The 12533-nt window shown below is 31.7% G+C and overlaps 2 protein-coding genes across 2 annotated transcripts in view; one reads left to right on the top strand and one right to left on the bottom strand.

Moving 5' to 3' along the window:
* LOC126903128 (uncharacterized) overlaps positions 1–12533 on the bottom strand; it is a 120613-nt gene that overhangs the window by 15148 nt on the left and 92932 nt on the right. The gene's annotated exons all lie outside the window — the stretch shown is intronic.
* On the top strand, positions 270–1175 carry LOC126900863 (E3 SUMO-protein ligase ZBED1-like). The gene has a single exon (XM_050676860.1). It carries the CDS (start codon positions 270–272, stop codon positions 1173–1175), a length of 906 nt encoding a protein of 301 aa, XP_050532817.1.

The following is a 12533-nucleotide window of genomic DNA, read 5'->3' as shown; positions in this document are numbered from 1 at the left end:
AAATATCTATTATAAAGTTACTCAACCAGTTGAAAGGTTACAAAAAAATAAAAAAAAATCAAACTAATTGGCCGCAACGAAAAATTTGTAACTTTCATGGCGTTTTACAAAATTATAAGAAAATGGTCGCCAACCTACTGGGCGAGACTGTGTATTGACGGACCACAGTAGGATTTTAAAAAAATTAACTTTTGTATATTACAACAATTAACCAAAAATATAAAATTAATAACTATTAAAGTTGATGTACGTTGAGTCGTTCATAGTAGATGTACACCAGAACCGCTAAAGCTGGAGTTCCTGAGGGAAAATTTAAAAAATTAATATTAGATGTTCCAACAAGGTGGAATTCTGTTTATTTTATGATAACTCGATTTATGGAAATGGTGTCTTTTCTTAGTCCAATGTTACTCAATGATATAACTGCACCCAGTATGCCAACCGCTATAGAATTAGATATCCTCCGACAATTAATTGAATTATTACAACCATTAGAGTATGTCACAAAAGAATCCTCTGGAGAAAATTACATTACTATCTCAAAAGTGATCCCCATGATTAACTGCCTATTAAAACAACTGGCCCAAACCCAACCAAGATTTGATGTGTTGATTGAAATTAAAGATATGTTACATACAGAAATAATTAGAATATTTGGACTGATTGAGCAAGTAAAACCAATCGCCATTGCTACAATTTTGGATCCAAGATTCAAAAATCTTCACTTTACCGATCTAATTGCTAGTTCAAGTGCAATAGCAGAACTTCGAAGATTATTATTGCCAGATTTATCATCTAGCGAATCTGAAGGAGAGATGATATCTAAAGAACATGTGGATAGTTATGATTTTTGGGCTCACCATAAAATGTTAGCTCATGGCCAGAAAAAGAAAAAATCTTCATTTACATATGATGAGTTATCTCAATATCTATCCAACCCTGTCTGTCCACTAAAGTCAAACCCCTTAGAGCTCTGGGAAGATATGAAAACAGTCTTTCCCATGTTATATAAGCAATCAAGAATATCTTTTACGATGGTTGCAACATCTGTTCCATGCGAAAGACTGTTTTCAAAAGCCGGACAAGTCATAACCAAAACGAGAAACCGTCTAACAGGTTCTCGTTTAGAAAAAATTTTACTTCTTGCAGATTTACCCGAGGATCAATGGTTTTAAGTTGTAAAAAATAAAATTTTGAATAATGCATAATTTGTATTTTGTATTGTAAATATTTTTACTATTTTATTTTTGATACCTACTTCATAACAATATGTTGTATAATAATTTAGGGTGACCATAATTAGACAATTTAAATACAGGACTAAAATAATTTGCATTATTTTTTTTTTTTTAATAATATTAATTATAGTATTATTATTTCGTTTATTTTTAATCATAATAAAAAACTTAATTTAATATACCTAAAAGCATTTAATATGTGTTTGACATTATTTCTCTTCCTATAAAGCAGGCATAAAACTAATACATGGAAAATTAATAATAATTTTTATTTATTATAATAAATGAACATATGTTTTCATTTACATTGATAATAATTTTTCTGGTTGCATTTTGATTTATAATCTTTTTCTGAAGAATGTATTAAATTTGATAATTTGGGGTTTATCGTGTTATGTAATAATATACCTATAATGTATGTATATAATATAATATACATCTTTGTAACTTATTAGAGTAATTAAAAAACAGGACAAAAAGCCCGCAGATTGCAATTTTGTATACAGTATACTTGTATCCAGCTACCGATACTTTTCTTTCGATACTTACTAATATCGGTCCATTTGTTTCGATATTTTACTCGTATCGGTATTTTAATTCGATTCGATACCAAGTAAAAGTATTGATACTNTTATTTTACTCATATCGGTATTTTAATTCGATTCGATACCAAGTAAAAGTATTGATACTTTTCTTTCGATATTCTATCCCTACCGGTTCTCTTTCTCCCGCGGTCACTCGGCGTCGCGCGACCTGTCGGACGAGGAGAGGCAGCTGTGTCGCAGTCGCCATCCAGCAGTAAAGCCGGAAGTGCAATGCGACCAATGCAATCAGTTTTAAAAAATTATAAAAAAAGGGTCGCCAACCTACTGGACGAGACAGTGTATTGACGGACCACAGTAGGATTTTAAAAAAATTAACTTTTGTATATTACAACAATTAACCAAAAATATAAAATTAATAAATATTAAAGTTGATGTCCGTTGAGTCGTTGATAGTAGATGTACACCAGAACCTCGTGACAGTTATCACATAACCATATTAATCAGGGATGACCTTATACAAGGCCGTTGCCCGTACTTTATAAACTAGGGGAGTTGATTTTTGAAAGGAGAAAAAAAATACACGAGTCCATTGAAGATGGAACACGCAAAAAAAAGAAAAATATGATGGTTCAGTTAAATTAAGGGGAATTTATTAAGAAAAAAAAAATTAAGTTAACACACGAGGCAAAAAACCGAACGGTCTTCGGTTACCCACCGGCTATTAATCGCGGCATTGCTGCTAAGCACGGCGGGTATACGTCCCAAGTAAGCGACTGGTTTTAGGCAGTTAGGCTTAGCTTACAAGACGTTGGGACACCCCGGGATAAAATGCACTACGTCACCACATTGTACTATTAACATATTCATCACCCAATAAAGTATAATATAAAACCTATAAAAAAAATTACAAAAAAATATGGATATAACATGACAGGTGGTCTTGTACACGCCTGCCATGTTGTGGGACTTAAATAAAAAAAATAGGGGCACCTACACAAAAAAAATTCGCCACACGTTCTTATGGCACAGCGCACTTGAAAAAAACAAAAATAGGTATGGCTCAAAACATAAATAATAAATTATACATTACCAGCCCTGAAGGGCTACAGAAAATGGAGGCAGGATTAGCAGACGCCATAAATAAAAGATTACATAATAAACAAAATAGCGGACACTCACGAAATATATATATAAAAAATTAAAAAGTTGCAACGCACACAACAGAAAAGACCGCTACGGACGAAAATTAGCGTACCAGTTCCGACGATGGCTAATTTCCGACAACCCGTCCGACGTTTGACCCGGCGGTCCGTTGGCGACAACACGGCTAGCCTTTAGAGTAGGGATCAAAAAAAAAAAACTAAATACCCAATGTCGGAAATTATTAAGAACAATTTAAATCATAAGGCGACAATGTATGCGGTGAGCAGTGCAAATGATGTTCAAGATAGGAAAGGAGCGTGGTGGATGTACACACAAATTCCGTCCATGAACCGGTCTGAAGTAGTACACAGCTGACTATCTCGCACGCGCATAATCAAATCACAACACCTTATCATGATTATTTAACTGACAAACGCCGTCGCAGTCCGCATTCGGCTCAACACAAATATATATATATGTGGGAAATGCAAACAGGCAATTACAGGAACAGAGCGAAGACGCAATACTATTATTTAATTTATATATTTATAAATTAATACACAAAAACTCTATTAAATGTTAACAAACAAAAATAACACATATATTTAATTACACACGAAAACTCTATATAAAATATTCACACAACACAAAAATATTATATAAAAACAGAATACACATATAGACTAAAAAATATACATAGAGACACGTCTTAGCTGACTCACGACTTGACTTAATTTTCCCTTCTTATAATAATTGATATCACTATCTATCTCCAGACCCTGGAAGTGGTGCCATCTAGATACCAATGGTACTCACATATATATAAATAGACAAAAAATAAATAGATACTTTTTTCACGTTACATAGTGCAACCAGTGTCGCCATATTCTGCGGCGCGAACAATGTGTATAACAAAAAGATATATATTTAGAGAGAGATTGTAACGACTAATGTAGTGCATATTGCACCAATAAATGAAATACAAATCAATCTAATAATTAACATATGAAAAGTATATTAATTACGATGTAAAAAGATAAACTCTACTCTAAGAAAAGTCAGTAACAATTAATTTTTTTTAGAGGAATTGAAATGAATTACCCGTGCAAAAAATCCAATATAGATGACCGCAACAATCTCCAGAGCAATTATCCTGGCACAACAGTGTAGTAGAGTCTAAAAAAAAAATTAATTAAATTAATACAGCTATTTCATTAATAATATTATCAATTTAAAAATTATATCATTATTATTACAATTGCTATGACATTAACAATGATACATTTTAATAAGAAATAATCATAAAATCATATTTTTGACAAAATCAAAAGAGATGAAATGTTGAAAAAACATTTCATCAAAAACACACAACACAAAAATATTATATAAAAACAGAATACACATATAGACTAAAAAATATACATAGAGACACGTCTTAGCTGACTCACGACTTGACTTAATTTTCCCTTCTTATAATAATTGATACCACTATCTATCTCCAGACCCTGGAAGAGGTGCCATCTAGATACCAATGGTACCCACATTTCGACCCTCTTCTTGATCAGTCATCTCGACTGATTGACAGTTTTCCATCTCTTCTTCATCATCTGTATCTATTTGGCTCCATGGCTTCATATAGTCAACACCAGATGATGTTCTAATGGGACTTTCAGACTCACCAATTTTGACCATTTCATATCTGTCTGGTCCTCTACGTTTGGTTATTTGGTATGGGCCCAAAAACTTTTTATGAATTTTGGGAAGTGGCTTGAATTGTGTCCTCAAAATAGCAATCAAATCACCTAGGTGATACTTATGTGCTTCCTTTCTCTTTTTATTAAAAGTTTTACGCTGTTCTTCTTGAACTTTAAAAATTTGTTCTTTTGCTTCCTTACGCAATTTATCTCTCTCTTCCACAAAAGCATTTGTATATACTTCCTCAATTATTTTAGTCAACTCAAAATATTGAGGATTTCTCATCTCAACACCGAATGTCAATTTGAATGGTGTCATACCGATGCTTCTTTGAAAGGAACTGTTTAGTGCAATTTATACGTGAGCAACATTCTTGTACAATGTTCGGGCTGATCTAAACTTAATTTGGTAATGACTGGAATAATAATTGCTAATATTCCTGTAGTTATTGTTACATGTTGGATGTTTTCTTTTCTACAATAATCAGAAAATTCTTGTGAAATAAAAGCTCCTCCATAATCTGACATAATTCTTTCTGGATTCCCAAAAGTAGTAGACAAAGTTTTCATTTTATCAATGGCTTCCTTACATGTACTAGTCTTGGTAGGAAATAACCAACAAAATTTGCTAAAACCATCAATCACTGCAAATATATATTTGTATCCTTTAGCTGTAGCAGCTAATGGTCCCAAATGATCTATATGATAGGTAACTAATGGAAAATCACCTTTATTAATACTATTCAAGTAACCTTCCTGCTTACCACTTTTTCGACTTGCCAATATACACGGAATACAATTTCTTACAATACTCTCAATTTTTGTTTTCATATTTGACATGGAATATTCTTTCTTCAATAGTTCTTCAACTTTTTTACATCCAAAATGTCCTATTTCATGTGCTTTTTTGATTACTTCCTTTTGCATGGATCTAGGAACAACAAACAATTTTTGCCATATTTCATCTCGTACAGTAGATCATGTTCAATTAAATAGTTTTGATGAGTCGAAACAGCTAGAACTTCCATCAATGCGCTAATCTCCGAATCCATCTTTTGGGCTCTTCGTAATTTAATCAAAAATTCATTTTCAATCGCTAAGCATACAGGATATCGACTAAGAGCATCAACATGGGGTAAACGAGATCCACTTCGGTGTTCAACTGTATAACTAAATTCTTCAAGCAGTAAAGCCCATCTTGCAACTCTAGTCGCCAAATCCTTTTTTTTCATTGTCATTGTAAATGCAGCACAGTCAGTTACAATCTTAAACTGTATACCCAAGAGATTAACTCTAAACTTTTTCAATGCTTCAATAATAGCAAGTACCTCTAGTTCATAACTATGATATTTTTTTTGGGCATCACTGGTCTTTCTGCTAGAATAGTATACTGGATGAAACTACCATCATAAGCATCCTTTTGTAACAATATAGCCCCAAAACCATTAGCACTTGCGTCGGTATGTAGTTCCGTTTCAGCATGAGGATTATATATATGTAACACTGGATTATCCAACAGTTTTCTTTTCAGCATATTTATAGCATCTTGTTCTTCTTTTCCAAATTTAAACTTAGCTCCATTATGTAATAGATCAGTCAAAGGTTTAGCAATCAATGAATAGTCCTTTATAAATTTTCTAAAGTATCCAGTAAGAACCAGAAAACTTTGCACTGCTTTTGTTGACTTAGGTAAAGGAAAATTTATAACTGCAGCAGTCTTTAATGTTGAAGGTCTTATAGTATTTTTACAAATTCGGTATCCTAGATATTCAATTTCTGTATGTAAAAACTGACACTTACTCCATTTAATGTGTAGTCCATATTCAGAAGCAGTTTGCAATATTTGTTTTAAAAGTTCAATACTTTCTTCATAACTACTAGCTAATATCACTAAATCATCCATATATGTTAATAAAAATCTCTTTTGAATGTAATCTTTGAAAACAAAGTTAATATATCTTTGAAAAATAGGAGGTGACACACACAGTCCAAAAGGGGTTCGCAGAAATTCATATTGCCCACTAGGTGTGACAAAAGAGGTATACTTAATGCTATCTTTGTGAACTGTAACATGGAAAAATCCATTTCTCAAGTCAAGAATTGTATAGACAGAAGCTCCTTGTAATTTATCTATTTGGTCATCTATTAATGGCAAAGGGTATCTATTTTTGATTATCTTCCTATTTAACATCCTGTAATCTACACAAAGACGTAGAGAGTTATCTTTCTTCCTGACCAATACTATTGGACTAGCATAGTCAGAACAACTAGGTCTAATAATGTCTTCTTGTAACCATTCCTCTATTTGTTTGTCAACTTCACATGTTTCCGCTGGAGATAGGCGCCGTGGTCTTTGATATACAGGTTTTTCATCCATTAGTAAAATAACTGTTTCAATCGGTGCATATTTTACTTTATTTGGTTCATAATCTTTCACTATATTATTAATTTCCTCTGTATAAGTTGATGCACCTATGTTGAGCTCATTACAAGGTATATTAATAGACATTATTTGATTTTCTTCTTCTTCAAATTTAGTTATTCTCACACACTTAGGATTTATGTGCAGTTCAGCACTTGTTTGAAATATAACTTTTCCTACTTACAGGTCACATGTAATGGCTGCATCAGGAACAACATAAATATCAATAGTATATGATAATCCATCAACACTTAATTTGCAAGTAAATACACCTTCTGTGTAGAACTTAACTCCTCCTGGTCCTCCTAGTAAAGTTTTATCTTTACGAATTGTCATTTCATCTAACTTCAACATAAATGACCTTCGACAGAGATTCACATCACTACCAGTTTCAACTAAAGCATTAGTTTCTACACCTTGTATATCAACTAATTTACTTATACGATTAATAGGATATATGACATCATTAACTTGATTCACTTGTATTTTAACATTTTCATCTCTTTGACTTCTATCAGTATTTGGTCGACTAGTTGATGGACGATAAGAACATGATGATGCTTTATGACCAAATTCCTGGCATAAAAAACACTTAAATCCTTTACTAGCATCAGGACAAGAACTAGAACGGTGACCCTTTGCACCACAGTTGTAGCAACGATTAATGTTTGCTGATTGACATTCATGTTTATATGATTTAAATGAAGCATTAGGCAATTCATTCAAATATTTTTTTTCGCTGAAGTTTATGTTTGACTTTGTATTTGCCCTTACGTTTAACTTCATCTTCTCATACAGTTCAAGTTTCAATTTTAGCTCATCAATGGATGTAGCGCCATACAGTATCATCTTGTTGACTTCCAAGTCTCTTATACCAGCTATAATATAATCAATAAGAGAATCTTCTTCAATATTACCTAGTTGAGCAATCTGTTTCATCTTGAAAACATACTGCTGATACGATTCATCAATTTTCTTAAATCGCTCAGACAGTGAACGATGAATAGCAACTGTGTTCATACGACTTTTAAACTCATTCTTCAGTTTATCTTTTAAAATTGTCCAAGTAGTAATTCCTCTTTCCGATTGAATATATAATTGAGCCGTTCCCATTAATAAACGTTTACCATAAATTAACTTCTCAGGATCGGACCAACGTAGTACACTAGCCATTTCTTCAATTTCTTCAATCCATCGATTAACTGGATAAGCATCATCACCAGAAAACTTTGACAGTGATTCTTCAACATCTCTAAAGCTTAAATGAGATTTGCTATGCTCAAGTCTCAAAGCAAATACTTCCTCTCGAAGTCTANTTTCAAAGCAAATACTTCCTCTCGAATTCTAGAAACTTCGTCCATAGTTTCATTAAAATTTTTATTTTTAGGCATCCCGAACTGTTATATAATCAAAAGGTTTAATCAAATTCAAATTGATGTTAGAAACCGATTAACAATAACTAGATCTCGCGAAAACGAACAAAGAAAAATTGCGCGTTTACTCAACCAAAATGGAGTCGTATACTAATACAATTACAAAAACGTTTTATATATTTTCGTCACTAACAACACTTATAATATACACGACAAATAGTTTGAAATTTTCCGGATGTTGAGAAGACATGATATCTTCTCCAATCTCTATTCCCGTTTGTTGACCGATGATAATCGCGGACAGGCCCCCAAAAAATGTGGGGAATGCAAACAGGCAATTACGGGAACAGAGCGAAGACGCAATACTATTATTTAATTTATATATTTATAAATTAATACACAAAAACTCTATTAAATGTTAACAAACAAAAATAACACATATATTTAATTACACACGAAAACTCTATATAAAATATTCACACAACACAAAAATATTATATAAAAACAGAATACACATATAGACTAAAAAATATACATAGAGACACGTCTTAGCTGACTCACGACTTGACTTAATTTTCCCTTCTTATAATAATTGATATCACTATCTATCTCCAGACCCTGGAAGTGGTGCCATCTAGATACCAATGGTACTCACATATATATAAATAGACAAAAAATAAATAGATACTTTTTTCACGTTACATAGTGCAACCAGTGTCGCCATATTCTGCGGCGCGAACAATGTGTATAACAAAAAGATATATATTTAGAGAGAGATTGTAACGACTAATGTAGTGCATATTGCACCAATAAATGAAATACAAATCAATCTAATAATTAACATATGAAAAGTATATTAATTACGATGTAAAAAGATAAACTCTACTCTAAGAAAAGTCAGTAACAATTAATTTTTTTTAGAGGAATTGAAATGAATTACCCGTGCAAAAAATCCAATATAGATGACCGCAACAATCTCCAGAGCAATTATCCTGGCACAACAGTGTAGTAGAGTCTAAAAAAAAAATTAATTAAATTAATACAGCTATTTCATTAATAATATTATCAATTTAAAAATTATATCATTATTATTACAATTGCTATGACATTAACAATGATACATTTTAATAAGAAATAATCATAAAATCATATTTTTGACAAAATCAAAAGAGATGAAATGTTGAAAAATAGATTTAATTTGACATGTGAAACAGTAGGTGTATCTACAACCGTAAGTCCTATTTTAGACTGTCCAACACGATGAAACTTAATTCATGATATGCTAGGGGTAACTTTGAAGTTAAAAAAAGGAATTGTTACATTATGCAACAATGTGCTAGAATTGACCGATTTTCAAATTTCAGAGGATGGATGGATAATATTTGAAAAAGTATACAAGTTTTTGTACTATTTTTTATGATAATATTAAGTTCTAACTTAAAAATCGTATGGTATATAAACTAAATTTGAATTTACAAACTAAAGTAGGTAACTTCGTCATTTAAACCTTTTAAGTAGAAAATTTTTACAAATATAAATAAATGCAATATTTTGCAAGAGTATTGTGACAAGACTCACAACAAGAACAAGATTTTATGGGCAAGACCAAGAACAAGAACAAGACTAGACTTGCAAGACCAAGACTGAGTTAGCAAAGCAAGACCAAGACTCAGCTACCAAGAACAAGACCAAGACCAAGACTTTGACAGTCTTGGTCTTATTCTTGTTTTGCTCATCACTAATTGTGTTGTGTCCAAGAACACAGACGACTTTACCCTAATTGTAACAAAGAGACATTAAAGAACGATTTTGAATCATGATATTTAGCGTAATTACTATATTACTCAACATATTTTGAAATAAAATTATACTTAGAATTATTTTATCTGTAACAATAAAACGAACTGTCAAATAAAAAATAAGTTAATAACCATTTGTTTAGAAAACTTCATTTTAAACAATTTTTGTATGAAATGTTAAGCTTTATCATAAAATGCTCGCCAGATATGACAAAATATTTGTAAATATCCCAATTTCGATAATATCAACAAATAATACATTTTTTATAATTTTTATGGAAAAATAATGGATTTAGAATAAAAATTGTAAGAATATAAATTATGCTAAACAATTAGATCTACAATTTAGCTTCAATGATTTTTTTTGTAGGAACACAAATTCGCAAGTTAATTGCAAAAGATTAAAAAACTACCTCTTTCGGTCGATTTTCAACCTCAAGTCGGCACGGGTAAAAGTTGTCTGATCGACCTGAAATTTTTTAAGGATACTTTTTACATGTATACACAAAAATTTGGGGTGTAAGAGTTAGGACTTTTCAACATTTTAAAAATAAGGGACACCCTAATATATATATATATATTTAGAGAGAGACAGAGAGAGAGAGATTGTATAGACCAGTGGTAGGCAACCTTTTTAGACTCCCGGGCCACATTCATATATTAAAAAGAATTTAAAACTTTAAATAAATAGAATATAAAAATTACAGTTTTTAATAATATAATTATAATATAAAAGTATGGAAATTACAACTGCTTAATAGGCTTAATGGGATTTTTGTTGTTGGATATTGTTTATTATTTTTTCAATTTCCACATTACAATTACTTATGCTGGCTCTAAGTACATGGTGGAGATGGTCATCAGTTAAGCGTTAACGGTATGGATTTTTAATTTTTTTCATATGATAAAAGACCTGTTCACATACGTAAGTGGATCCAAACATACTGAAGTATTTTGCAGCTAAATTTTTAATTTTTGAAAATGATTCAGGAAATTCACCGAAAAAAAGTAAAGGCGATGCTTTAAATGAGTCTTTTAAGATATTTTGTGGCTGTAAATCTATTATTCCATTTGAATCTCAACAGGTATATCTTCAACATGAAAATTAAACGGATTGGCGAATAGTTGAAAATATTGTGAATATCATTTGAAATCTAGAAATCGATTATTAAATTCTTGTTGAAATATCGAAATAGGTTCAATAAATTTAATTGTTGATAATGAAAATTTTGACGATTCAAAAAGTTTTTTACAATTCGGAAAATGTGTTAGTTCATTTTTTTCTATGTGAGACGACCGTAATAGTTTCAATTTTATTTTAAAAGATTTAATATGAAACCACATATCAGGAATAAGTTGATTTTTACCTTGTAGTTTTATGTTGATTTCATTTATATACTTCAATATATCAACACAAAAGGCCAGTTCAGAAATCCATATTTGATTTTCAAATATGGAAGCGTCCTTTCCTTTTTCTTTCAAAAAATTATAAATTTCCTGACGTGATATGAAAAACCTCTGAAGTACACGACCTCTACTTAACTATCTAACAGCCGTGTAGTACAATGTATCGTCATAGTCTGCATAAATTTCAATCAAAAAAATTTGAAATTGTCTATGATTCAATCCATTGCTTCGTATAAAATTGATGATAGACACTACATCTTTCATTATTGAACCCACGACATAATTTTGGCGCAAAGTGCATGTTGATGAATAATGCAATGAAAAAATAGCGGTGGTGACAATTCTTTTCATTTTTTTTCATTAATAATAATAGCCTGCAATCCAATATTTTTGCCCGTGATATTTCTCGCTCCGTCAGTGATTACGCTAACCAATTTATGTATTTGAATACCTAATGAAGATATAACGTTTTGAACGTGTAAAAAAATATTTTCACCTCGCGTCGTTCCCTTTAAAGTACTGACGGCGGTAATTTCTTCAGTGATTTCAAACTTTTCATTATTAACAATATTTTCCAACCCGTAGACGCGCGCTTATCATCAATTATATATATATATATATAACAAATTTTTATTGTAATTGACACAGCCCCGCGTCGTAAAGTCCAGTAAGTGCCGCACGGCCGACGACGTCCCGCCGCTATACCGTAGTCTTCTTCCCATTGTCAAAATAACATCGTCAACAAACTGATCCGCACTCGCGCATCGTCGTCATCTACGCTGCTAACCTATTGACGCCCGAGGATCACGCCGGACATCGCGTCTTCGACGCCAGCAAAAGTGTCGCGATATTATGCGAAGATTATATATTCCTACCGCCACCGCTAATATTAATATATATATATATATATAT

This window comes from Daktulosphaira vitifoliae, unplaced genomic scaffold (assembly GCF_025091365.1).
Source record: "Daktulosphaira vitifoliae isolate Bord-2020 unplaced genomic scaffold, ASM2509136v1 Scaffold_3, whole genome shotgun sequence".
In the NCBI taxonomy this organism is placed as follows: Eukaryota; Metazoa; Arthropoda; class Insecta; order Hemiptera; family Phylloxeridae; genus Daktulosphaira; species Daktulosphaira vitifoliae.
This window is presented reverse-complemented; position numbering and strand designations above follow the sequence as displayed.

Bases quoted from the DNA above. Each gene is read 5' to 3' on its own strand.
- LOC126900863 (XM_050676860.1), top strand. From the start codon at position 270: ATGTACACCAGAACCGCTAAAGCTGGAGTTCCTGAGGGAAAATTTAAA.